A 26,000-nucleotide genomic window follows, 5' to 3' on the forward strand; every position below is an offset into this window, starting at 1 on the left:
CACTTCCCATTCATGGTTCTTCCATTCTACCTGCAGGGGAAAAAAGGTAACAGTGGATTACACTATCATAGTTAATGAAAATATTCTAAAAAATTAAGAGTAATAAATGTAAAGAAAATAATATTTGAGACCAAAATTTTTATCACTTGTAAGCACTTCAACCATTATGATTTAAATTAACAGAAAACAGGGGATTCAATTGTAGAGAAGTCACCTCATTGAGCAATGGTACATAAGGACACAAATTGAGACTTTTGTTGGCTTCTTGAAAATAACTTTGACGTCATTGTAATCCAAATGTTTTGCAAACTTTGATTTTAAGCACATAGGGGTTTGCAGTTTCTTCACCCCTTGAAAAATTCCCTTCAAAAGTACATGTAACATACTTAAGGCGTATGTACATACATTATAGCTGACAGTTTTTCTCATGCAGGTTTGTTAGAATTTGTAGTGGACGAGTCTAAGTTTTCAGCATGGCGGCGCCCATGTCATGCATGTTGCGATGACCGACCGTCATGACCGTACATGTACGTGCAACCCAAGTGTAAATCCCTTGTTTCTTTACGGAAATCAGACTGTTTTGCCCTGAAAGAAGCTTTGCCAGAGGTGAAATGTTTCGATCATGCATCGCACCGAAATCCCTGGGTATAAATTGCCGGTTTGTACACGAGAAAGGCATCTACTTGCGGAACGAGAGTATCTGCCGAATCGGCCGGCATGTACGTAGGTGGTGCAGAGCCAATATTGGCAGTCACGGCTGTGCACCAACAACTGCTGCCTGTGTTAGCACTAGCAGCCAAACTGGTTCCAACTATGCCGACGGCCGTGATGGAAAGGACAGCAAGTCTGAAAGGATGCAAGGGAAGCTTGAAAAGATGCGCAGACGACAACAGAGGCAAGACCAACTTGAATCATCGCACTTGCAAAAAAGTGGAAAGGTTAGGCCTGTGGAATTGTCTAAAAAAAGTGCACATCTCTAGCTCTAGCCTCTAGAAGAACTCTGGGTGGGTATCAATGATGATGAACCCGGAGTACTAGGGGTAGGCCCAGCCCATTTCTTCTAGCTTCTGATGTCTATAATTCTGCTTTTCGTTTCTTTTTAAAATTAACTGAGGCCTAGGCCTATTTAAAAGATTTACTTTCTTTAATACTAAACAAACATTTCCAACACAAAGAATTCCATACATGCTGTAACCCACCATCATTACCACACCTACAGCCAAACATCATGTAAATGATGTCTGTGATGTTTACTTGGGATTGACATGTCATTTCCTGCCCACTTTGACTGATTCCACTTACATATTTTCCAAATAAGTTTAAAATGAATCCGCTTCCATGTACCTAACTCATCTAATGAATAAAAACAAAATTAATTATAATAAATACCTCCCTTCATATTTTATATGGGGTTATCCTCCCTAATTTATTTTAACTTTAGATATTATTTTTTCATTTTCCTTAATTTTTCGTTTTTTAAGTCTGTCTTAATTTCATCTTGGTCTGTTTTTTTTAATGCCCATATTGACACATTTCTTAGTGGTACTCTTGTAACTATTTGAATTCTGTCTGTAATCTGTATTCCCTTTTAATATAAACAGTTTCTCTCATCCACTGTCCCCAGATTTTTGTAATACTATTAGTAGCATTGTTATGAGAAATTAAATTAATTCATAAAGAATTTTCATCTTTTATGAAAATATTATCTTTTATTGTGAATTTGTCTTCAGCACATCGCCGTGATACAGCTGTTTCATAAATGTATTGAACTATTAAACCATTTGAATTCAATTCAGTGCATCCCCGGCATCAGCACTGACGAACACCACTGCATTCTCAAGGTCCCCCCCCCTTCCACCGGGCAAATTTTAAAGAATAGCCAAGCTTTAGATTTTTCACTGTTTGGTGACAGTGGCAAATGACAGCCGGAACTGTTCCCATGATCCTTTAACTGGCATCATAATATCGACAAGAAGACCGAACTTTGATTGCGATGTGGTAATCTGTTTCACACTGAAATTGGTATTTTGCCGTAAAGAATGGCCATGTTTAATCTGTATGATTGCCCCACTTGCTAGTGGGGTCCATTTTCCCCTGGTCAAGTCAAAGTGATCACAACTGAAGTCATAGGAAGTTGAAGAGTATTTTGTTGAAAATGGTTCAGTAAATTGACACAAGTTTTGTGTTTGTGTTTATGCAACATCTCCCATTTGATACCTGAGGCAAAATTTCCTTTTTTGGTTGTCAGCTCTATGGTCTTGTGGCTGTAAATTCTATTTCACCCCCCCCCCCCCAAATTTGGTGTGAAACATAACCTATGGGTACTGTGGTATTTGTCCCTGTGGGCATTTGAAGCGCTGTGACCTTGCTCAACTCAACTGGACAGGGTGGTTTTGATGTGGACTCAGGATCTAGGATTGCCATTAGTGTCTGTCCTGCCCTGACCAGTAAGTCATCAAACATGGGGGGGGGACCTTGGTACAACTGACCTTGGCTGTGTTTTTATTGGCTAGTGACCTCTTACCAGTGGAGCATTTGACAGGGTTTGTACACTGAATGGTTGGCCTGTGAAATGATCAGGAGCTTGGATTTCATCCCAGTGCATTTCGAGACCTTGCTCCTGCACCAGTGGCCAAAGCATATTCTATTTGTTCACTGGTTCACATTATACATGGGTGTCAGATACTGCTGTTGGCAGACACACAGATCCTGACACCAATGCATAATGCCTTGTGTTATTGATCCAGGTGTGATTTTGCTGCAATTCCACAGGTCAGAGCAAAGCAAAGCAAAGCCTGGCGGCCGAAGGAGGTTGTTACCTACGACATACCGACAATGCCCGGTGAAAAGAAAGGTCGGTAAAGTTTATTTATCAATTTTTTTTTGGTATCAGAGTGGCGATTCTGTTTACTTGCCGGAGTTGAATCTACCACGTATGCTTGAAGCTAGCAAAGAATTGATTCGTTCTGGAGAACTGGGTTTTAGGCTTAAGCACATTTTAGATTTGATGTTTTCTCAAAATTAGTGAGACAATGCTGAAACAATTTATGTCCCCTCCAGTTTATGAAATTTGAGGGAAAAGGCCACATTCATTTGAATGTATATTTCAATTATTGTATGTATTAAGTATTATTTTATGTTTAGATATATGTAATATTTGTATTCTTATTTTTAAAAAATTGTTGCAGTTCAACATTGTTCTGGTAACATTTGTCTCATTTTTGGCTAAGCAGTTCAAAAGTGTTTGGATTCCACAGTCCTATTTCTGTTTTGAAAAGATCTAAATAACTCCCTGTGGTTGTTGGGGTGTCCCATATTCGTGGTTTACAGTGTATCCGAGACATACATATTTCTAGAATCCACACAGAAAAATGGAAAGAATTTTCCATGTCCTATCGACGACAAAAGACTTCACAAATTTGGAGTGGCTTTCCCTTTACTTCGTTTGCCAATATTCAGATACCAGTGTGCCCCTGCCGGATTCCTACAGCCCTGCCTACGTGGAGAGCGCTTGGTATGCTTGGTGGGAAAGGATGGGATTCTTCAAGCCGGAGTACGCGGTAGGCTGACCAGGGGGCCCAAGCTTTGGTTTTGTCCCCACTTTTGCTTAATTTTTACCTCCCCCTGGCATGAGAGATTTTAAGCTCAATAAAGAAATGTATTTCACTGGTTAAGCATTGAATTGTGTTTCGTAATGTTATTTATGCCGAGATATTCAAGTATATTTTCCTTTTGTTAGAACTTTGTACACCAGCAAGCGGTTTTAATCAAATGTGGTATTAACAGTTCAGGCTCATGTGTTTCGGGTCATGGACTGAAATGGTTATAAAGTTGATGGTATTTTTTGGATAGCTATTGGCCTTTTTGGGACAATTTTGTCTTAGTGAAACCCCTGTTTTGCCATGAGAAGTGCTTGACACAAGTGTTGTTTGTACGTGTATGTTGTTTTATTGTCAGGCCGGCAAGAATGCGGACGCCAAGCCTTACGTCACATGCCTTCCCCCACCCAACGTGACAGGCATGCTACATCTTGGCCACACGCTCATGGTAGCCATCGAAGATAGTTTAGTCCGATGGTGAGCCTCAAGTCGAACACCCCTGTTTTCTCATAATTCAAGAATGTTTCATAGATTTTGTACGTCTTCGTTTTAAGAATGCATTAACAAATAAGGAAACCACCACCGTAGGATTGGACAGCTCTCATGTTTGGTTGAAAGCTTGTACTTTAACAGTAGTCCGGAAATCATGCAATCAAATCCAACTTTAGTCAACTTCAGTTTTCTTCATTTCAATGAAAATTTAGGACAAGAGGTAAGCTCATTCTTTTTCATACAAAGTGGTTTATTTTTTGACTTGTTTAACCTGAAATAATTTTCAGCAAGACAAACATTTCAGGCCCATGTGTCGGAAAAATAGTGTACTGGACTCAAGTCTGAGTGCGTGAGATTAGCCAGGCGCTTTGGTTTTCCTTTTGCCTTATCCAAAGGCACAGAATGAGAGGGAGACCTACGCTCTGGATACCGGGCAGTGATCACGCCGGGATTGCCACCCAGATCATGGTGGAGAAGTCGCTCTGGCAACACCAGCGGAAGACCAGGCACGACCTGGGCAGGGCAAAGTTCACGGAGGAGGTGTGGAAATGGAAGAAGGAGTGAGTTTTGTTTCCGAACAAGATGTGGACAAATTTTATTTCTACCAGTATCTGATTCTAGTAAAAAAACTTGCATAAACTCACAATAAAATAAGTTTTGGCTAAGAAATTGCACATTTTGCAGTTCTTTCTTTCGAAAATGACCACCGAATAACTGGTTATCTAATATGGGGTCACTGATGAATAACCTGCTTTAACCACTCCTATGCGGAAGTCACTCTTTGGTTCACTTGGTAAACACCTCAATGAAGCACAGCTGTGTCATGTTGTGCACAGCACCAACTGTCCCTCTTAGAAATAACTGCACTTTAGTGCTGCCTAACAACTGTGCTTCACTGTTTCATGTGCATAATTGTGCAGTAAACCAAATGCAGTGAAGAGGACTGCACAAAAGACCCTTGGTCATTTTGTGTTGGCAGTCTACTGTGTACACACTGAACCTGTGCATGTTTGTGTTCCATATAGAAAACACATGCACACCAGTGACTGTGGGCATTTGTGCACATTTGTGCTGTAAAACCAAAGGAGGGTTAAACTTGCTAATTCGCACATTTGCCCATCTGGCAATGTATGGTACCCTTGACAAGACCTTGCTACTGAAGTGTTCACCAACTGAACTACCTTGCACCATTTTACCCCAATTTTTTTTATAGGCCACCTTTTACATTTGCCGTGTAACAATATATAAATCTCAGTCATTTCCAAATCTAATTCTCCAGGAAAGGGGATGAGATTTACCGACAGCTGAAACAGCTCGGTGCATCCTTAGACTGGGATCGGTCAAAGTTCACCATGGACGAGGTATGACAATTTTTCCGTTCCTACTAACAAGTCTTAACCACAATGCAGATCCAAAGAGAAAATGTTGCCGAGCAAGTCTTCTACCTGGGAAGTTGTGAACTGGTTGTGAGCTACGTAGATCACATAAAACATTGAGTTGGTTACCAGCGTCTCCTGAGCAAACCTCCCTTTGTGAGTCCTTTGCCTTAAATCAAGTTCTTATGGTCTTGTACAACCAATTCCAAAATTTCAATCAAGTTTGCCGACACGGGGAAATGGTAGCCATGTCCATATATTTTGATACTGTCCTTGTAAGAACAATTTTCAATCATTTCCCTTCTCAGTTTCGTGTGAAGCTAGTCTCAACCAGTTCTTTTGACAACATTCTTCTCTTACAGTCGTGAAACTCTTTCTTCAAGTCTTGTTATAGAATTGTTCTGTGTGTTGCTAGGACTATGCGCACTCAGTGAGAGAGGCCTTCATACGTCTCCATGACAACGGAACCATTTACCGCAGCACCCAGCTGGTTAATTGGTCCTGTTCTCTCAAGTCGGTGATCTCCGATATTGAGGTAAAGTCATTTTTATTGCATCAGAGAAATACTGTTTTGAATACTTGACCATTACACCTGGACATAGTGCTAGAATTGAGAATAAACATTGGCTTGCAAGAATTCAAGAAATATAAATTACCTGCCTTGTTATCAAAACCAATTTATGAAAGAACAGTAGTTTTGTTCATCTACAAGAGTTTTTTTAAACTGGAAGTTGGAATTTTATTGTCTGTTTTGGCTTATCTCCCGTTAAGGTTGAATCCAAGTCCATAGATGGCAGAAAAACAGTGACAGTACCTGGATATGCCGAACCTGTCGAATTTGGAACCCTGACTCTGTTTTCCTACCCTGTGCACAATTCAGGTATGCCGCTGTGTACTGATTGTTCAGTAGCTGTCAATACTGGCCGGCTAATTGACTGGCCGGTTGGCCAGTTGATTGAATGATCAAAATAACTTCTGATTGGTGTGGATTGACTTGATAGTTGGCCGATTGTGAAGCCGTTAGTGTTACGCATCCCCATTGGCCGTTACCTGTTTTTGAGTCTATTGGCTATTTGGTATGTTTGCAAGATGTGGATTTTTGGTGATCAGTGAGTGGGCTTATTTCTGTCTGGTGATGGGCCTGTCTGCTATTAAACTTGCCATGTGGAGATGCATGTCAGCATCTAGAACTGTTGGCTTTCGAGATTTGTTTGGTTTGTTTTCTAGTTAACTAAATTTGCTCATTGAGCTCGGGATGGTGGAATAAATTTATGAGGAGTTCCTGCCTAAAAAAATCTGACTGTTTACAGATGAGAGCATCACCGTGGCAACCACCCGCCTGGAGACAATGCTGGGAGACACGGCATTGGCTGTCCACCCCGACGACATGAGGTACATTCATCTGATTGGACAGACGGTGGACCACCCGTTCATGGGGAAGTCACTGCCGATCATAGCAGACCCCTCGGTGGACCGCGAGTTTGGGACAGGTATTAATTTCCACACCCTTTCTGTGACCTTGTCACGATGCCTATTTCACCCTCAAGAATTCTAAATTTCGAGATACAAATCCTGCAAAGACTATCCCCTAACCATTGCCCCAGCGCCCATCTCATATGTACCCCACAGCCTTGTTGCATTTTAAATTGACAGTTGCAACACTCCATCAAACTCCTACACATTTGAGTATGAATCCCTTTAATTCTATCCACACATTGCTTCAACACTCAGTCCATCATATCTCAACCGATAAAGTTGTACCACAACCTTGTTACATTTTAACATGACAGTTTCAACACTCCATCAAACTCCTACACATTTGAGTATGAATCCCTTTAATTCCATCCACACATTGCATCAACACTCGGTCCATCATATCTCAACAGATAAAGTTTTGCGATGTCCTTGCTGCACTTCTGTTTGACACTTACCAAACTCCCTCAAAATCCTACCTGTATGGTTACAGATCCTTCAAATTCTATTCATGGACTGATCAACGCTCATTCCATCATAACAGCTGTTTGTTTGTACCTCCGCCTTGCTGCATTTCTGTTTGACACTTACCACAACTTATTAGAACTTAAATATAGTAATTAAACTAAGAAATCTGCATGATATTGTAGCTTGGAAGCCCAGAAGACACCTGCTTAGATAAAGACAATGAAGCGGTGCTTAATATTAGAGGTGTCGGAAGAACCCGTGGAATCAGGGACGGAAAACTTCACCACTTGAGTAGTGATGATTTCATCGCAATGATCTCCCATATCCATATGCTCCTCATCAGGGGTCGTCAAGATCACGCCTGCCCACGACTTCAGAGACTACGACTTAGGTCAGCGCCACAACTTGCCATCTGTCACGGTCATCAATGATACGGGCTGCATGACAGAGGACTGCAGACAATTCAAGGTAAACTTTGCTTTTCCAGAGAAGTCGCCCATCCATTACTTCAACTGAATTTTGTACTGTGGCTCTGTATCGAGATTAAATATAAATATATGATTTATGGGTCACGTGATTTTTTTTTAGTGTAAGTAGTGTTTGGATAAAGTTATGATGAATTTGGATGTAGTTTTAATTTTGAAGGATAAAAATTCTCTCCTGTACTCGTTTGTCATTTCATTTCTGTTCCCGAGACCTACTGAAGGTCCTAGGCTATGTTTCGCACTTTCAGATCCAACACCCAGGATGTCCAGTGCGTAAACGATGTGTACTTGATGTAAGGGGGGAGCCCAGCTCTGGCTAGTGCATGCAGAACTGAAAATCTTTCTGGTAATTTTTTCATCAGGGCATGAAACGTTTTGAGGCACGCAAGGCCGTTGCGGAAGCTTTGAGAGAGAAGGGTTTGTTCGTCGGGGCAAGGGACCACCCTATGGACATTCCACTGTGCAGGTAAAAAAATACGGCAGTGGAGTTGATGTCTCCACTTGAAACGGACACAAATGCATCGCACGCCGTCCAGTTCAAATGAAGTCGGACCCTTGGTCATAATTCGTCCTCTGTTAGTTGTCAACTGTGACTTTCAGTAAAATTGATTGGAAGCATTGGCAAGGAAGGAATCTTAACTGGAGAAGCTATGATTAACCCACACTGCCCTCAATCATCTCTTTTAGTGCTTTTCAGAACCGTATAAAGAGAGTTGTGCCAACCTTAGGATTTGGAAACAAAATGGCGGGCTGTTATGTGTACAGTACCGCATGCAGTTATTGTGTGCTCATTGCCCATGTGCACTGAGACATAATCCACTATGTTGGGCCCATTAATTGAGACACTCATGTCGCAACTCTCTTTAACCCCTTGACGATGGGAATTTTTTATTCCGAAAGCCGACTCCAAGAATTCCAGCCTCGCTTGGCCCCGAAGGCCACCTGCCAAACCCCAAATTCTCGGTTTGTGGCCCTGCGTGCTCTGCACGCTTTGAAAAGGCTCATTGTTCGGTGGCATGCGGCTCTACTCATGCTTCCACTTTCCCGTTGCCTCTTTTCAAAGTGGAGACTATTTTGACGCTGGTGATTATGATGCAAATTCGGCCTTTTCATTTCTTGGCAACACACAAAGGCCAATCACCATATATACAAGAGCCAGGGTCTGCCTTCTTTCACTGTGATCGCTCGAGCGTGGGCCGAGAATAATAGCTGAAAAGTGGGCTGAGGATCTCAATTTTTACAGTGGCTCTTACCGTCTCCCGGCACGAAGGGGTTAAATGGCTGTGGTGCATGTTGTCACACACACCAGGGAGGGTCGGGGGGGGGGCAAATGCCTCGGAAATATTTGTTCTTTTGATCGTAGATTTATTCATCAGCGGTTAATAAGCTTGCCCCATGTTTCCCTCGCTGTTTCTCAGGCGATCCAAAGACATCGTCGAGCCGATGTTGAAGACCCAGTGGTTTGTTGACTCCAGGTGGATGGCTCAGGAAGCAGTTGCATCCGTGGAGAGCGGTCGACTCAAGATTGTCCCAGAGGTTCACAAGAAGGTGTGGTACAACTGGCTGAAAAACATCAGGTAATGTTCCAAACCACCCCTGAAAAAAAAAGAGTTCAACAAACAAAAAACCAATGCCTTTTTTCAACATCCAAAAATGCCCAGTGTTAGAAGCCACATTGGTGCTACCCTGCATATGAAGAGACCAACTCTTACATTTTTGTGACACGTTTTTCTGACAATTTTGTGTTTTTTCCTGAAATGCTCTCACAGGGATTGGTGCATTTCTCGCCAGCTGTGGTGGGGCCATCGCATCCCTGTGTATCACATCACCAGCTCCGATGACACTTACAATAAACATTTGGTGAGCCTTTAAGAACAGGGTCGTTAACGAGAGGGCTAGAGAACTGAAAAGACAGTCTACTTATTCTTGCCCCACTTTGTTGATGATCGAACATCTTTGCTGCTGTGCTCTAAAGCTGTCTGTTATCCACTCTACCATTCTCTGCATGTTTTGGAGAACCAAATTACAGCAAAATGCCTTGCCTAGGGACACAAAAAGTTCCTCTTTTCTTGTTCAAGGTTTTGTTAGGCGTACTATACAGAGAGTAGGTTTTCTTCACCAGCACCTTACCCGCTTCCTTTCACATTGCCTTAATGTCCAGATATTTTTTTGAAATGAATCGTTCGTTGAACAGGTAGAGCCCAAATCCTTCAGTTTTGTTCACTGTCGACCAAAGTATGCATCTGCCTGTCGTTTCCCCATTGCATACAGCGGCTTACCCACTTCCTCTCACATTGCCTTAATGTCCAGATATTTTTTTGAAATGAATCGGTTGTTGAACAGGTAGAGCCCAAATCCTTCAGTTCTGTTCACTGTCGACCAAAGTATGCGTCTGCCTGTCGTTTCCCCCATTGCATGCAGGACAATTGCTGGGTGAGTGCCCACACAGAGGAGGAAGCTGTTTCAAAAGCTGCTAAAAAATTCCAAGTTCCAGTTGAAAAAATAAAAGCCGAACAAGGTAAGTGGTTTGTCAGTTACCTGTGTGATATCTCATTGTGCTGATGTTTCTGAGGGGAGAGGTGTGATGTTTCACTTTCAGCCTAAAGAGAGCAGGTTTTTTTTCACTTTCAAAAGAGGAGATTAGATCTTGAGGCTGCTTTTTTGTCTGAATGCCATCTGATTTCAGGAAGAAGAGGAGGTGATTGGAAGGGTCTAACAAAGACGGAATTTGAAAGTACATGTAGAGTCATTTTGGCATGGTGGAATATGAAGTGATGAGTTTGATATTCTAACTTAATAGAGTATCATGTACTGGATTTTTCTACCCTGCTGTAGATCCCGATGTTCTGGACACATGGTTTTCCTCTGCCCTGTTCCCCTTTGCAATTCTCGGCTGGCCGGAGAAGGTGACTTCTTTTTTTTTTTTAAACCAGTGTGAAAATTTGTTTAAACCTGTGGAAGTTAATTGCAGTCCTGCTGGATGTCGGTCACAAAGGATTTATTCTCAGATTTGACTGCCCGTTTGTTGCCAATTTACAGACTTCAGATCTGCAGCGTTATTTCCCCACCACCATGCTGGAGACTGGTCACGACATCCTCTTTTTCTGGGTGGCTCGCATGGTAATGATGAGCAGTGAACTCATGGGCAGGCTGCCCTTTACCGAGGTACGGACAATCATAGATTACTGTTCAGCATAACATAACCAAAGATTCCTCAAAGCATCATAGGCACTGTAGCTTGCAAGCCTGAAGAAACCTGTATAGAGAGGAGCTATTGAGAGGTAGTGACGGTTTTGGAGGTGGGAGGAAAACTCCAGAAGAATATTCTGGTTGAAATCCGTGGAATCTGGTAGGGGCTGAGTACCCAATTTACGTGTGGATTGAGGCCCGGATTTGGTCCTAGGCTGCAAATTTGAAAGGCGAGGAATATAACCCACTTTGCTGACCTGACTCCTCAGACATTAAAGTTAAAGACAGGAAAAAAAAATTGATAAGTTCGATGGCTGTCTGTCTTCAGTAAATTCTTGTCCACCGCCTTGCAGGCTCTCCGATAGTAAAGTCCACTTCTCTTCCTACGTCGACAGGTGTATCTGCACTCCATGGTCAGGGATGCCCATGGTCGCAAGATGAGCAAATCATTGGGGAATGTCATCGATCCACTGGACGTGATCCACGGAAGTTCCTTGGAGGTAGAAGTTCACAGAAATTCAGGAGGAGGCAGATTTGAAAGTTCGGACATCGATTGCTTTTTCGGCCTGAGTCTTAAACATTCTCGTTGACACTTTGATGTTTTATACTCAAATTATTGCATGATTTCTATCGTTTCTTCTTTTTTCTCCGCAGGATCTGCACAAGAAACTGATGTCGGGTGTGAAGCTTGACGAGCCAGAACTGAGCATAGCCCTGAGGGGTCAAAGGTCAGACTTCCCCAATGGGATACCAGAGTGCGGGACCGACGCGCTGCGGTTTGCCTTGTGCACGTACAAGGCCCAAGGTAAGGAGAGGCCGACTGCTTGCACTCAGGAATCTTTGACGTTAATACCAACATTCTTCCTGCTAAAGACACTTTTTTCCGTCCTTTTGAGGTCAGTGATTTAACAAGAGAAAACATGTTTTCATACAGCGGCAAGGGTATTTTGTTTCTGTTTGAGCAACACATCGCAAACCCATGCAGGTAAGTGTGTGCATCACACGGGGCATGTGCGAACAATTTTAGAGGGATAGGTTCGTCTTTACCTTGGTGTCGGGTACCAAGTTGTGATAGTTTGCCCACCAGCCTTTCTTCTTTGGTCTTATGCAAGGAATGGATGAGCGCTGGATAAATTGTGAGCACTGTTTTTGATGCAGTTATATCAATGTAATCACGGCAGGCATTTCTTTCATTCTACAGTCGAAGACCTGAATCTGAATATTGACACGGTTCTGGAGTACCGTCACTTCTGCAACAAGATATGGAATGCCGTCCGGTTCACACTGAATCGACTGGGCCAGGATTTTACCCCTCTGACCCTGCATGAGGTGATTCTCAAGTAATGGTTGCTGGAAATTGGCCAGATGTGTAGTCGGCCAGAAAAGTATCCTTTTTTTCTTTTGGTAGTCCTGTATGTGGACTTGTATTGTAGGTCTGTGAACCTTAGGGAACGCAGCCACTGTGTATTGAAAGAAAGGCAAAGGCAGCAGAATTTGACAGATGTGAAAATTCTTTCGGATGAAGTGTTCATGTCCTGTTACCTTCGTAGATTTCTTCCGAGTTGCTGCCCATGGACCGTTGGATCCTCAGCAGGCTGTCTGCGGCTGCTGAAGCCTGCAACTGGGCCTTGGAACAGTACGAGTTCCCGACGGCAACCACTGCCATTCACCAGTTTTGGATACAGGCCTTCTGTGATGTCTACTTGGTGAGTGTTTCACGAGACTTTGGCTGTGTCCCCAGCGCGGAAACCCCTCTCCAAACCCTTAAAATTTGGTGGTATCATTCCAGGTGGGGCTTGCCCCAGGCATGTGATTATGTTTGGCTAAAAAAAAATGACTTTTGAAAACAATATGCCACAGCTGCACTCCTTTACAAAGTTGGGCTTTACAAATTCTCACCCTTAATTGTCAGTTGTTCGAATTTTGTGTGGCAATTTTTACTGCATTGTCACTATTGCAAAACTCTTGAGCAGACTTGTGTCACTGAGCAATATTTTCTGCAATGCCTGGCCGTAGCCCTTGAGCACTTGAGGGCAGAACACCTGCCCAACGTCTGTGGACTTGTTCAAGTCCAGAAAGTTTCATTCCGTGTCTCTGTTTCCTGTTGAAGGAATCTGTCAAGGGCACCCTAGCCTCTGCTGACCAGCAGTCTGTTCGAGCAGCTCAGAACACCCTGTACCACTGTGTACATGCCGGCCTGCGTCTCCTCAGTCCGTTCATGCCATATCTGACTGAGGAGCTGTATCAGAGGCTACCAAAGGTCAAAGGTGACGACTGTCCCAGCGTGTGTGTGGCCAAGTATCCAATCAGCAATCACGTGAGTTGAGAGCATGAAACCCTCGCACTGCATAGTTTTTGGACGGCACATTGATACCATGGTAAATAAACCATTCCCTCTAATGGCCAGGAAATTTTTATTCCAATCTGCCATTGGTTATTTCCTCCGAGGTCGTAGGTTATACTTTGCTGCGATCTTTCCTCTGAACAGTTTCCCACCAGAGACACAAAGCTGGAGCAAGAAGTGGAGTTGGTCATGGACACCGTTCGCACGATGCGCTCTGTCCAGAAGGAGTTTGGCATCAAGATGCCTGAGGCGTCAGGTAGGGTAGAAAGACTTAGACAAGTTGTGCTTTCAGTTAATGTCTCTGCGGCTGTATTTTTTTTTTACTTTTCCTGCAAATGACAGTTTGTGTTCCAGGCATTTGGCTTTTTTGGATTGTCATACTGTTGCTGGGATTGGAAAACAAAAGTGAAATGGACTTGTCCTTTTGGCTTTGATACAACACATGGATTTGTAATATTTAATTTATGGCAAACCAGGCCCCGGAAAGATTACTTTTACTTCAATGTGCTTAACTTTTATTCGCGGTTTTATTATTCCATGCGGAGACTGGTGCATTTGGATATTTGTTAAATTTTTTTTATCAACAGCTCAAATAGTTTCAGATGACATGTCGATTCAAAAGACGCTGGAGAGGTTTTCTGATACCATGGCAACCCTGTCTCGCTGTTCCTGTGTTACTGTTACATCAGTCGCACCACCTCCCTCGGGATGGGTGTACGGCCTTGTAAATGACTCAAGCACTGTTTATGTCAGTGTAAAGGTGAGGTTGAATCAAACTGTTTGATTACAAATAAGAAAACAATCTTTGAAATTTGGTGGATTGGGTTGAGTAATTGGGATGTGGACTTAACAGTTATAAATGGTCAAACGTCAAGAAGGGTTCCATCTTGGCTGCATCGGAATGTGCACTTGGGACATTAGAGATGTAAACCTCATTCAATGAAACTTTCGTGACTTTTCGAAATCTGTTTGAAGCTGCTGTTCTGACGATAACTTGTGCTGTAGTTTGCCATACACTATCCGCCTTTGATGTGATCACCGGTTTCCAGTACAAAAGGATTTGAAAGTCATTGTCATCCCATTTCTTCAATGTCACATTCAGGACTCGATAGACTCAGAAGACTTAATTCAAAAACTGACCGCTCGACGCAAGAAGCTGCTCACGCAACTGGATAACCACGTGAGTTCCACAAAGAGTGACATCGAGAAAATACCACTCAGAGTCCAGGAGGCTAACAGACAAAAGGTAAGCACGCGTCCTTCATTGATATGCATAGAAAAGGTCAAATGCTGCAAAACGGCGGCCTTGGGAAGGACTCGCACAGGTAGAAAATCCTGATTAACCCCTTCACGGCAGGATTATTTTGACCACGACTGCTGAGCTGTGGTATGCCCTGAATGGAGGGCTTTGTCCAGCAGCAGGCCCCATTGAACCAGTAGCTGCGTGGTGAATAGACTGTATGCGTGGTATGCACTAATCCTCACACAGTGGTGTGGTAGTAACAGTCCTCCGTAGCGAAGGGGTTAAGTTAAACATTTCTTCCCAAAATGGTTATCAAAGTATGTAACCAAGATGGTTAACAAAGTACATGTATGTATCGTTAAAACTGTTGTTGTGGCAAAAGAAGATGTGGTGGCTACGTTTTTATATATCATTTCACTTGCATCCCGTTTTGAATGAAATAACGCAACCTGTGTTTAAATTATCACCTTCCTCATGGTACTTTCCTTTTTTAATAGACACTTCGTCTGCAGTCACAGTTGGAGAAGCTGGAGAGCACGCTCAAGCAGTTGGAAGATGCCAGTTGACCTTGAGACATTTAGTCATTCCGAATCTTTTGCATAAGAATTTATTTACACCTTTTTTTAACTGGCAAGAACACATTACATGTACTGTCCTGTGACACATCGTGTCTGACACATTCATGTGTTCCAATTTCAAAAAGGTTTCTTCAATAGTTTTATCATTTCTGCACATCAGAAGAAAGTTTATTTTTTGAATTTATGGAAGGTTAAGTAGCCGTTCATTGTTTTTTTTTGGTACACCTAATCTTAGGAATACTGGAATTTGATACTGTGAATTCACACCACTTGAATACTTTTTAACAGGAGCATCAAATTTATGGGCACTTAGTGTGTGGATAGATTTTGATCCCAGTGACTTTTTACCAAGAGCTGCTTGTGCACTGCCGAAAATGTTGATTGGTAAATTTACATGCTAACCAGCATCAGCTAAATACCAGTTATGGGCAGTACACTTTAACATGGCTTTTAGCTGGTAATGTGACTCAGCTAAGCAGGAGTTTCTGTGCTGAGCAAAGTTTATATGCTAGTTCCAAATTGCCTCTCACTGCTCCGTTCAGAAGGATATTTGGACGGCGCTGAAAAATGTATCTGCAATTATGCTACAGTATGTTTGGGAAACATAGTCTTTTTAGTCTACTATTGCATGTATTATTTTGAGCCACAACTGACACACATTGTTCTCAACTCATAAATTTTCTTCCGCAAATATTTTGCAAAACTAAGTTTCAAAATATTTAATGAAGTAAACTGAGAGTGTTGGAGTCGATTCTGTCCCAAGTCCCTGTCCCAAGTCCCTGTCCCAATTTATTCAAATGAAGTGTGATAAAAACATTCCTTGTTACCTACGACTGGCCTTGTGAAAGGACTCACGTTGGACTGGGCTGCAACACTACTTGCCAGTTCGAGGAACATTTTAAATGGATTTTTTTTTCAAAGAGTTGGCCGGTTGGTAGGTAATAGGCCTACTGGAAGATAAAAGAGCGAATCAGTGTGAATAAAAATTACGTACATGTTCTTTCATTGTGTGTTCTTTCATTCTGTGTTTATTTCTGAGAGGTTTTTTTTATCTTTTCTTAGTAGCTTCCTAATTGGGGGGTGGTAGGAGAAACACTGATGAAATTTAACATTTTAGTTTAGATCAAGAAGTTTATCGGAGCCCCCAAACTCTTCTTTTTGGCCCAGGAGAGCCAACCAATCTTGTTCCAGAAACTGTCAAAAGTAGCCAAATTGCTTGTTTGTGATGAACCAACAGAATATGAAATTGCAACCAAATATACGTACATATTTCAGTTTATTTATCATTCTTGTTTTCAAGTAAAAATTCATTTTCCACGTAGATTGAGAATACTCATTTCAAGTTTGATCAGTGCATGAATCCTAAAAGTGTATTGCTGGGGTACCCTCAGGTAGTTTCTAATAAGAAGATGGTTTTTCATAAAACGCTTAGTAATTCAAGTAAAGGCATGCGAAGAAAATTACAGAACTTGTAAGCTCAGGAAAAGTACTTCTGTTGTGATAATTATATAAAAAGTCGCTAGAAAGTAGTGTAGCGCCCTCGGCGGCTGCTCGGTAACAAGTGGTGGCCGCAAGAAAAAAGGTGTCGAGAAACCGCTGTTTTATAAAACAAAAGTGAGCATCCTTGTCCTTGGCACTATCACTTTAATTACCGACTGGGCACAATGCACGTGGGCTGGCCGTTCTAGTTCTTCGCCGTTGGGTGCACGAAGGGGCGGAGTGGGGGGCGAGTCGGGGGCGGATACGCAAAAGTACTTGCGCAAGTTTATTGCAAAAAGTGCCAAATCATTATGGTACTTTGCATATAACGTGTACATATGTACACCGTTGTATTCTGGTTGCGTTGAGTTGACAGCAGGTCACTTGTGCTGCTGGTGTTTCTTGTTGATTTGCTTCCTTGCTCTGTCGGTCTATTCCAAATTCGAAGAAACATTTCTCTCCGACGTGAGCTGTGTTTTTTGGTGTGTATTAAATGCTGAGATTGTGAGAATGCTGTGTCTCTTTGTGCTTGGTTTCTCGAGTGGAATGCCATCATGATCATAATCGAAAATGGGCCTCGTTGTTTATGTTTGGTTTGTACATAAATGCTAACATTCGGACTGGAAATAGCCTAGGCAGTAGTGTGAGCAATTAGAAGTTGAATTAGAATAGAGGAATTGTATTTTTGATGCGTTGTATTATCTCCTGCCTGTCAGTGTTTGTCCGTATGTGTATCATTGCCAAAAACATATTCATGTCTTGTATTGCCCTAAAGTTTGCCTTTGGAATTTTAAATTTTAAATTCCAAACGCAAACTTTTGGGGCTTTAGTGATATTTCCGACTTCAAAATCAGTCAAAATCCAACCGATTTTGCTTGACACACGCACGACACATAATAAGAAAGCCAGAAGGTGGTGAAAAAGGTATTTTTGGTGAGTCTTTGGAATTTTTGAGAACCGTTGTTACTTGACAATATGTAATGTTGTGGAGCGTCAGTATGATCCCGTCCAAAATTGAAAAAGACGAATACTAATGTTCCACTTAGTAGAGCTAGGTTTTTTGTTGGGTTTTTGGGTAAGAAATGTCCACATGTGTCGAACTAACAGCAAGTTCATGATCGAAAGATATTAGCACAGTAGAAGACCCTGCTCGATTTTCCATATGTTTGTCAATACAGTCATAGCCGCAGCCAATAATTCGGATGTGGGTGTGTCTGATCAGTCAGCAGTGCTGTTCCGCTCACCACCCTTACCTCCAAGCTTCAATTGAATGGAGCTTTGTCCTTTCCTAGCGTGCGTGTCCAATAGATGGAACGGCCTCCAATCAAGAATGAACTAGTCTCATCAGGGACATGTTGGAGGGTCAGGCAGGGATGATCACCAGTCTTTGTTTTTTTTTTACTTGGCCTAACTAAGCATGATTGACGGTTTATTGACTTAACTGTGCATGTTCTTTGCTGCCTTCTGGCCTAAAATGCTTCTCAAGTGAAACTTGATGCACAGCCATCAGGTCCTGCCAGCGTGCTTAATTAAACCTGATCTCAAATACAAATAAGTGATTGCTTGAGTGATTTTTCACAAATACATATGAACAAATAGAAAGAGTTGCACACAAGGACATCACTTGACACCCTGTGCACAAACCCTATGAGACTGGTCTGAAAAACCCTAACTTTAAGTACGCCTGTTCCCTGTGTAAACACTTCAAAATTTCCCTTTGCTTAATTTGACAGTTTAGGACATGTTATCACTTTCTGATGGCTGATATGTCACTGCAAGGAAATTAGTGATGTGTGTATATGGAGCTCTTACCCAAAAAATAGTGAAGCATTGAAAGAATTCCTTACGGACGCAATGAATTCTCCCTGCATCAATCTCCATCTGAAAAGTCCTAAAAAGTCAACAAGTTCTGGTATTAATAAACAACATGCACAGTCAATTCTACAATGTTTGATTTATTCATCTTGTACAAATATGACAAGTGACAGTTTCAAACTATACCCACCAAGAAATGAGACCGAGGGGTGCCCCCCCAACATGTCCAATCCCTATACACATTCCAGACTATTGTTACTTAACACATCCCCCCAAGATGTCTGAAAGGAATTCCCCAGATTCCTGCGAGACAATGACCAACACAAGGCAGGGGGGGTCCTCTCCGTCTCATACCTTGCTGCATATGTTTCAAACAGGTATTTATTTCTTCGTGAGCCTGCCGAGCAAGCTGAAGAATACACTTTACTTGCCCACGGTAGTTCTTACTAGAACGTGTATGCCGATCTAGTGCTAAGGTCGAGGCCCGCACTCAGACGTTTTGCTTTACATCTAAGACATTTGCAGTTAAAGTTGATTAGAGGAGATTGGTTGGGGAAATTAAGTTTGGCTGAGTCCAAACTTATAACGTGTGCAATGATGATAGGTTGGGATCAGCCAAATTGGACGACGGGCATGTTACATGCACTTGTTCAATTTTGTTTCAGCATTTTAGCAAACTTTGACCTAGCAGTACCTTGGCTACCCCATCGCGCTGTTCCAGCTGTCCAGAACTACCCAACAAATCTCCCCATAGATTCACATCAATAACTCACTTCCTACTGTCAGACAATGGGAACGGAGGGCCCGGCCAGACTCCCCAGGGCATCACTGATGTACATCAGCCCGGGCAACATCCTGAATTACCACCATCTGAAGAAAACTATCCCTAAGACGTCAACAGATGAGGTAAACGAAGAGACTCGGAGTGGATTCTCTCTCGGGCTGATAGTGAACTTGAACACACAAACACAAGCAGAACACTGTATGGGCAAATTAACTCACGCTCTAGCCAGTGAGTTCTACAAATTTTGCTCACAACAAAACTGGAAAAGTAATTTTTTCTGAGGATTTTTCTGCATCTTGGGATATTTGAAACAAATGTTTTAGATTTTTCGGACGTTTTATCAGTTGGGTTTGCTGATGTTTTGCATTTTGTGCAAAAAACTGTAAGTTGAAGTGTTGCACAATTTTGGCCATTTTTTAAAGGGCTTATGCTTCTGAACACTGTTGAAAGGCCTCAAAAGACTGTATTTTATCTTGTTTCATTGATTTGTCTTTATCCCACAGTTTTATCCCCAAAATTGAGGTCCTGGCTGTTTTACCAGCAATGTTGAGGTTTCATTTTCCTTTGAACCCTGTCAGTTTGCGTACATAGTCATCTCAACTTGAGACTTGAAACCTGAGGTCAGACTTTGAACAGCTGAAGTCAACTTGTCCAAATCCGATTGGAAAGGATAAATGGAACGAGAAAACTCGGAGAACAAGTCTCTGCACATTGTCAATTTCATCATTTACAAAGCTGATGGACCATCGTTGAATCACTTTCTATATTCGCTTTTCCCTCTTGGCTCGGCACAGCTCAAGATGGCTCTCAACAACGCCCTCAAGTCGACCATGTCCAGCTCGCCCTTCCAGGATGCCATCACCAAGAACGACTGTGAGGAGGTGGTGTTCTCCGATCCCAACCCCAAGATAGAGTACAATGGCTGCACCACTCCAGACGACATCAAGATCACCGTCAAGTTGATGCTGAGCAACGCTGATGAGGGAATCACCTCCCAAGCCATTGCCATGGGTGAGTCCGATGATAAACTCTGTGAAGATAGGGCTGTGTTAAATATTATAATATTTAGATTATCCACCAGTGAACAAATATTCAATCGGTGATTGAATATTCAAATATTTATGTTTGAAATGGAATATTTGGAGCTGAAAATCAGTGGAAATACTAAATTCAGTTATTTGATCATAGATTCCCTCCGAAAAGCAGACTTAAAGATGATACGAGAAAACTGTGGCAGTCCATTGCATATGCCAAACAGTATGGCCAAAAAGCAAAGACTTTTCTTTCCGGTTTCCTGTAGTTAGTTTTGTTAAAAAACATACAAGATTTGTTTCCGCTAGTGTGGGATATAGGTAGAACCTAATACTGTATATTTCATTGAATGGAATTGAAGTTGGACCATCGTTGCCCGAACAATTGCACTATCTAGATAACCGTTTGGGACTAAGCGAGGACTAGACCGTTGGGATCGATATTTTGTGCTGATTGAATGGCATGAACAGGGACAAAAGCTACCAAAATCGCCTCAAAAAGTGAAAAAGACTTGCATTAAAAATTGTACACATTTCTACAGTCGACAATTCTTACGAATTATGGTCAATTTTCATAGTAATTAAGATAGAAAGTACACACTCTCTGAATTAACTTGCAGAAATCTTCTCGCAACATTGATATTTTTTCGACGCACAGCTGTAGGGTTCCCTGCGTGTACGGCCAGAGTTGTGTGATGATGCCGTTAGTGTAGACTGATTGGCACGTTTCCATCCTGCGTTCTTTGCGTGGATGCGATGCGGCGGGCGGGAACCAGCGCAGCCTTACTCTAATGCATTGAGCTTTGCACACGTGTCTTCAACACTGCGACAGCGAAACACGAAGGGAACTTGTGAAAATAATGGAAGTTTCTTTTCAAAAGTTACAAATGTAAGCAGGAAAACATATTTAAAAACATTCAGCATGAAAAACAGTTGTTCGGAGGTGCTTTTTAAAGACAAAAAAGATAACAGGATTATTTCAAATTTATTTTTCTAACTTGCCAATAAAACTTTAAGGGTCGCGTCAGAAAATTAGGGTCGGTCGGGAAACCGGAAGCAGAGGTAATTGTTTTTTTTGGCCTTAAATAGTACAAGGACTGGTTTTGAAATCAATCTTGTTCACTTTTGTTCACTATGAAGAATTGAGGTATCAAGTGGATTACCCTTAACCCTAACACTCCTCAGTCCTCCAACAGGTGAAGGATTGAGGAGGGTTAGGGTTAATATAAACTGTAGGCAGACACGGAGATATAAAGAAGGAGCTGTTGTCATTTCTTAGCTGTGATTTTTTTTTTCTTGCCAACCCACAGTGCTCAAGGAGCTCAGCGTTAAGAAAGTGGACGGCGTGCTCCTCTCCATGCCGGCCAGGCCCTTCGACGAGGAGCTGACGGTGGAGCACTTCAAGCCCGTCTGGCAGGAACTGGAGGAGCTGGTGCGGCAGGACCACGTCAAGACGCTGGGGGTTTGCGACATGGAGCTGGCCATGCTCAGGGAGCTGCACTCCTGGGCTCAGGTAACGAGCCTGGGGACACGCACACAAAATTTCAGCTTGGGTAACCATCCCAGCTTGGGTGATCATCTAAAACTGCGTGACCGTCTTGACTTGGGGAAGTGTCCCAAAGTGGGCAGTCATTCCAAACTGTTTTAAACTGAGGAACCATTCCTAAAGGGGTGTCATACCAGACTTACATGTAGAAACCATTCTAAAATGGGTAACCTTTCTCATTTGGGCAAAACACCAAAACTGGGCAACGATTCTGAAACAGCTGGCCATCACAGTCTCAAACTCTGCACGGTTTTCAATCCAAAACAGCGGATCAAAATAGGCATCACCAAACTTGAGTCAAGTCCAACATTTGGCGACGTTCTCCCTGGGTTTTGTTTCATCGTCTAGGTCAAGCCTACCACCAACCAGATGAACCAAGCCTCGTGTTGCGTCATCCCCCCTGCGCTCAAAGAGTTTGCCAACGAGAATACAATCCAGCTGGTGTCCCATTCAGACTCCGATGGTGAGCAGTTTGCTCTCAATTCCCCTCATGGAGTCTTTCCGTGTTTGTCTTCTCTGTTGTTAAATTCTATCACCCCTGCCCTCTCCTGGTCTACTTTTGTCCGCGGCATTCATAAAGCCGCTTGTTTGTCGGTAGAAGAAACTGGTAAAATCTTCAGACCCCGAACTCTTTGATTACCTGTGCGAGATTTTAAAAACAAAAGCCAAACACCTCTTGAGAAACTTTCAGAGCCTCCGAGAAATTTACTGGTACGCAAATGAAAAGAAACCGATAATTGCGAGTGTCCAACGTGAGATTTTGTCCGAACTGCCTCTTGCAGTTATGTTACCTTAGAGCGGAGGTCATGTAACCAGGTCTGTACATCCCGACCAAAATCACAGCTTTGCCTGTTTTGCAACCACCCAGTCCCAAAATTTCCCCCTGAATTTTCTCCCCTGACAACCACCTCAAACTTTAACGAATGGGCCGTTATCTTTCGTAGCCAATTTTAACTATTTTTTTTTTTAGCTACTTACCCTTTTTTGGTGACATAAATATTCAGATCCAGATTACTCCAGATTTCCTTGAAGTAGGATCTTACGTTTCAAACGCATAACCTTTGATATCCAGAGTAAGGGTTTGACAATCACTCTTGTCGGCTCTTCCAGATGTCCTTCCCCCCGAGGTCTTCCAAGAGGTCCTGCGCGGTCACTACCCAGAGCAGGCTGACTGGGCCAGCTGGCACCCGTCGTGGGTCCTACGCTACACAGCACTCATCAAAAACCGTGGCATCATCACGACCAAGGGTTACATAGTACGGGCCCAGCGCGTTCTACCGCTTTAGCTGGAGATAGGCTGGCTGGTGTAATGATGCCAAAATAAATCCAACCTGGCGTATACTGCAGCGCTGGCACAGATGAATCTTTTAGGAAATCATAGAAGCCATGTGCATTAGAACCGTATTGAACCCGACTTACTGTCTTTGGCTAACTGACGGGCTAAATAATTCTTTGATGTGGGTGCTGTTGGATTTGGGTCGAGTTTGTTTTTCCAGGGATTTTCCTTTTAAAGGTCTACAAGAAAATGGAATGATGCTGGTAAACTTAGAATTATTATTTTATTGTTTTATTCAGAAATCAATCAACTACGCAACAATCGTACACAGAGAAAACAAGATACGGTTGATTCATTCTGGGATAACCCAAGCAAGCCAATTACACAGGCTTATTTCCAGTGGGGTCCCTTAAAGTACATGTACGGACAAATTTACAAAATTACACATATACAGTCAGTCAGATGGGTTGGGAAGGTGAACTTGGATGTTGCTACTTGCATGGACAAAGACGTTATCGGTGTATTGGTTGTCAAGTTGGAGGGTTTGTCAAAAGACCTGCCTCATTGCTAGCCGGTGGCTCAAGCCAGCCACCATGTTGAAGCATTGTGCGTTCAAAGAGATAGTGGCTTCCTAGCAGAGGTTGCATGTGCAGGCAAAAAGCATGGACACCGTATAAGAGAAATCTGGACTCACAGTGCCCTTAGTCAGTCTACACTGGTCATTGAAGCCACCGGCAGCCATCTTACCATGCCAAATGCAAAGGTAATGCAAAGGCTTGCAGCAAACAATAGTTGCAATTGCACAGTGAGCCAACAATCGCCTTTGTGTTTGGCACACTAAGATGGCCGCCGGTGGCTTCAGTCTGTTCAAGAGCATTGCGAGTGAAGGTTTTTTTATATGCCATCCTTGGCAAAAAGGGGCCATGGATATTTGAAATCCATAAACTGGATTTCTCAATTTGCCTGGGATTGAGAAATGGCCAAGGTGTAAGCTGTGTCGTGGTCTTTTTTTTGATCATAAGGTGGAATTATTTTGTACAGAGCGCTTGCAGAGTTGAGAAATAATTTTCTCTCCCTCTTATAAAGGATATTTTTATACCGTGAAGGCATACATCATCGCTATATTAATAGATTATTCGTGGAAGACTGTTCGATAATTCCAGATTTCAAAAGAAGAAAGGAATAACATATCTGGTAATATTATTGTTTGAAATGGACAGCCAACAATATGAGATTTGTCTTTTTTTGGCAGACTTCAGTTTCCAAAGTACAGAGTCCTTGAGAGATCTATTTTTTATTTTAAAAAAAGGCTGTCATAAAAAGCCGAAGTGAGTTTTCCTCCAGCCATTTTCCTGTACTTTTATTGCGTATTTATGTTTCATTCTAAGCACACTTTCTAAACCGGTTTTCATGAAAATAGTGTACAATTCATCCCCTTAATGTAATTAATAATTTAATCATTTTATTGCAAATGCATTAATTGTGGCAAATTTTTAAAGTAGAGCCAGAGATTGGGGGAAGATGGTCGCTCAGGTGTAGTTCTCTGTGGAATTGTTTCGGGGAGAGGCAACGTTCCTCCCACCAAATCGGCCGATCCCTTAAGCCCCCGCCCATTGTTTTCTGACCGGCCATAATTTATGTCCAGCATACCCGCATAATAGTCTGGCATGCATGCACGCGTGTATGATAGGCATGGCTGGAATACGTAATGTGCAGGGGTGACATTCATCAGTATCTTGCCCGATTTCAGGATTTTTTTTTTCATCAGAATTTTCCAAACAATCCCTTTTAAAATCTTGAGGCTCCTGAGTATACCAGAAAGGTGTTGATGTAGAACACAAGTAGGCAAACATAAATATACATGTATACCGTAGACCGTACGCTGCTGTAGGGACCTCTAAACCACTGCTGATTGTTTTGTGGATATATTGTTTTCCACTAAACTCCCCCTGAGTGTGGCATTGGAGAACACGTTATTGGTGCCCATGTCAGCAGTGGGCAGGGCTCACTCAGGAATGCAACTTTCCCCCGATCAGCTGATATCTTTGTTTTTTTTTTTTCATTTCACACTCATGCCGTTGAAAATTGAAAAACATTGAAGAAAGTCAGTTTGTCCTTTTTTTTGTGTCAAAGTATAATATAAATATTCCCCCACTTTTTTAAGTCGCTATGTACACCCTTAGCCTGCACTACCAACTCCAGCATCATGATCTCACCTGGGATGGAGGCCGTGCTGAGCTGTCAGAAATCATTCCCCCCCACGTGTGACAAGAAATCTTCGCCCGTGAGCATTGGGCAGCATTCGTGTTGATCGTCAGTAATCACCAACATCTTCAGCAAGAAGATTTATGATTAATTTGTGTACCATTAATTTGTAACAATGGCGAGTTTTCAAATTAAAGGGTGTACAGTCTTCTTTCAGTCATGGGACCGATTCAAAACATTTAAGAATTTAGTAATCAGGAATATTATAATGGCGCCTCTCCTGTATTCCCTTTGTGATAGGTTTTTAGCTCACAGTTAATCCTCTCTCCCCTCATGATTTCTTTTTTTTTTAAGGAATTAAAAGTTTCCGTGGCGGTGATTAATCCCATTTGTTTCCTACCTCCAAACGTTACCCTATTCAAATTAAATTTGTGCACTGTTGTCGCTGTTAACATTGGTGAAATGTAATGTATTTCATGCTCAATCATGACGGGATTTGTATATAATAAAGATCGTATATGCATTCAATGAAGTTGCTTACGGAGTTGCTTGGATCAGTGACCGGTCTTAATCTTGTCCCACTGTGATGTGTCCCTTAATAAATAAAGGCACAGTAA

The 26,000-nt window shown here is 42.3% G+C and overlaps 2 protein-coding genes across 5 annotated transcripts; both read left to right on the plus strand.

Annotated features, from left to right (window-relative positions):
• The first annotated feature begins 330 nt into the window (after window positions 1–330).
• Window positions 331–16,252, plus strand: LOC110976391 (valine--tRNA ligase-like). 2 transcript variants are annotated; one of them, XM_022229605.2, is made up of 25 exons: window positions 332–938; window positions 2,773–2,854; window positions 3,460–3,560; window positions 3,958–4,076; window positions 4,487–4,651; window positions 5,371–5,452; window positions 5,883–6,002; window positions 6,239–6,347; window positions 6,778–6,957; window positions 7,752–7,876; window positions 8,256–8,359; window positions 9,312–9,470; window positions 9,663–9,753; window positions 10,315–10,411; window positions 10,729–10,799; window positions 10,933–11,058; window positions 11,478–11,582; window positions 11,737–11,887; window positions 12,284–12,411; window positions 12,633–12,788; window positions 13,193–13,399; window positions 13,571–13,682; window positions 14,014–14,186; window positions 14,529–14,672; window positions 15,167–16,252. In XM_022229605.2, exons 1-25 carry the CDS (start codon window positions 612–614, stop codon window positions 15,233–15,235), a joined length of 3,303 nt encoding a protein of 1,100 aa, XP_022085297.2. In that variant the 5' UTR covers window positions 332–611; the 3' UTR covers window positions 15,236–16,252. The 2 variants fall into 2 exon arrangements, 1 of the variants encoding a protein (XP_022085297.2); XR_015427259.1 differs by lacking the exons at window positions 14,014–14,186; window positions 14,529–14,672; window positions 15,167–16,252 and having other exon boundaries at window positions 331–938; window positions 13,193–13,460.
• An 802-nt stretch (window positions 16,253–17,054) lies between these two features.
• Window positions 17,055–25,915, plus strand: gclm (glutamate-cysteine ligase modifier subunit). 3 transcript variants are annotated; one of them, XM_022229607.2, is made up of 6 exons: window positions 17,055–17,208; window positions 19,207–19,447; window positions 20,120–20,336; window positions 21,667–21,869; window positions 22,251–22,365; window positions 23,013–25,915. In XM_022229607.2, the coding sequence occupies exons 2-6, from the start codon at window positions 19,331–19,333 to the stop codon at window positions 23,186–23,188; spliced, it is 828 nt and encodes a 275-aa protein (XP_022085299.1). In that variant the 5' UTR covers window positions 17,055–17,208; window positions 19,207–19,330; the 3' UTR covers window positions 23,189–25,915. The 3 variants fall into 3 exon arrangements, with proteins under 3 accessions (XP_022085299.1, XP_022085300.1, XP_022085301.1); XM_022229608.2 differs by having other exon boundaries at window positions 19,328–19,447; XM_022229609.2 differs by lacking the exon at window positions 17,055–17,208 and adding an exon at window positions 17,209–17,319.
• The last annotated feature ends 85 nt before the right edge of the window (window positions 25,916–26,000 follow it).

The sequence above is a fragment of the Acanthaster planci genome, linkage group LG11, assembly GCF_054643075.1.
Source record: "Acanthaster planci isolate LZ-2023a linkage group LG11, COTS_SCS, whole genome shotgun sequence".
Taxonomy (NCBI): domain Eukaryota; kingdom Metazoa; phylum Echinodermata; class Asteroidea; order Valvatida; family Acanthasteridae; genus Acanthaster; species Acanthaster planci.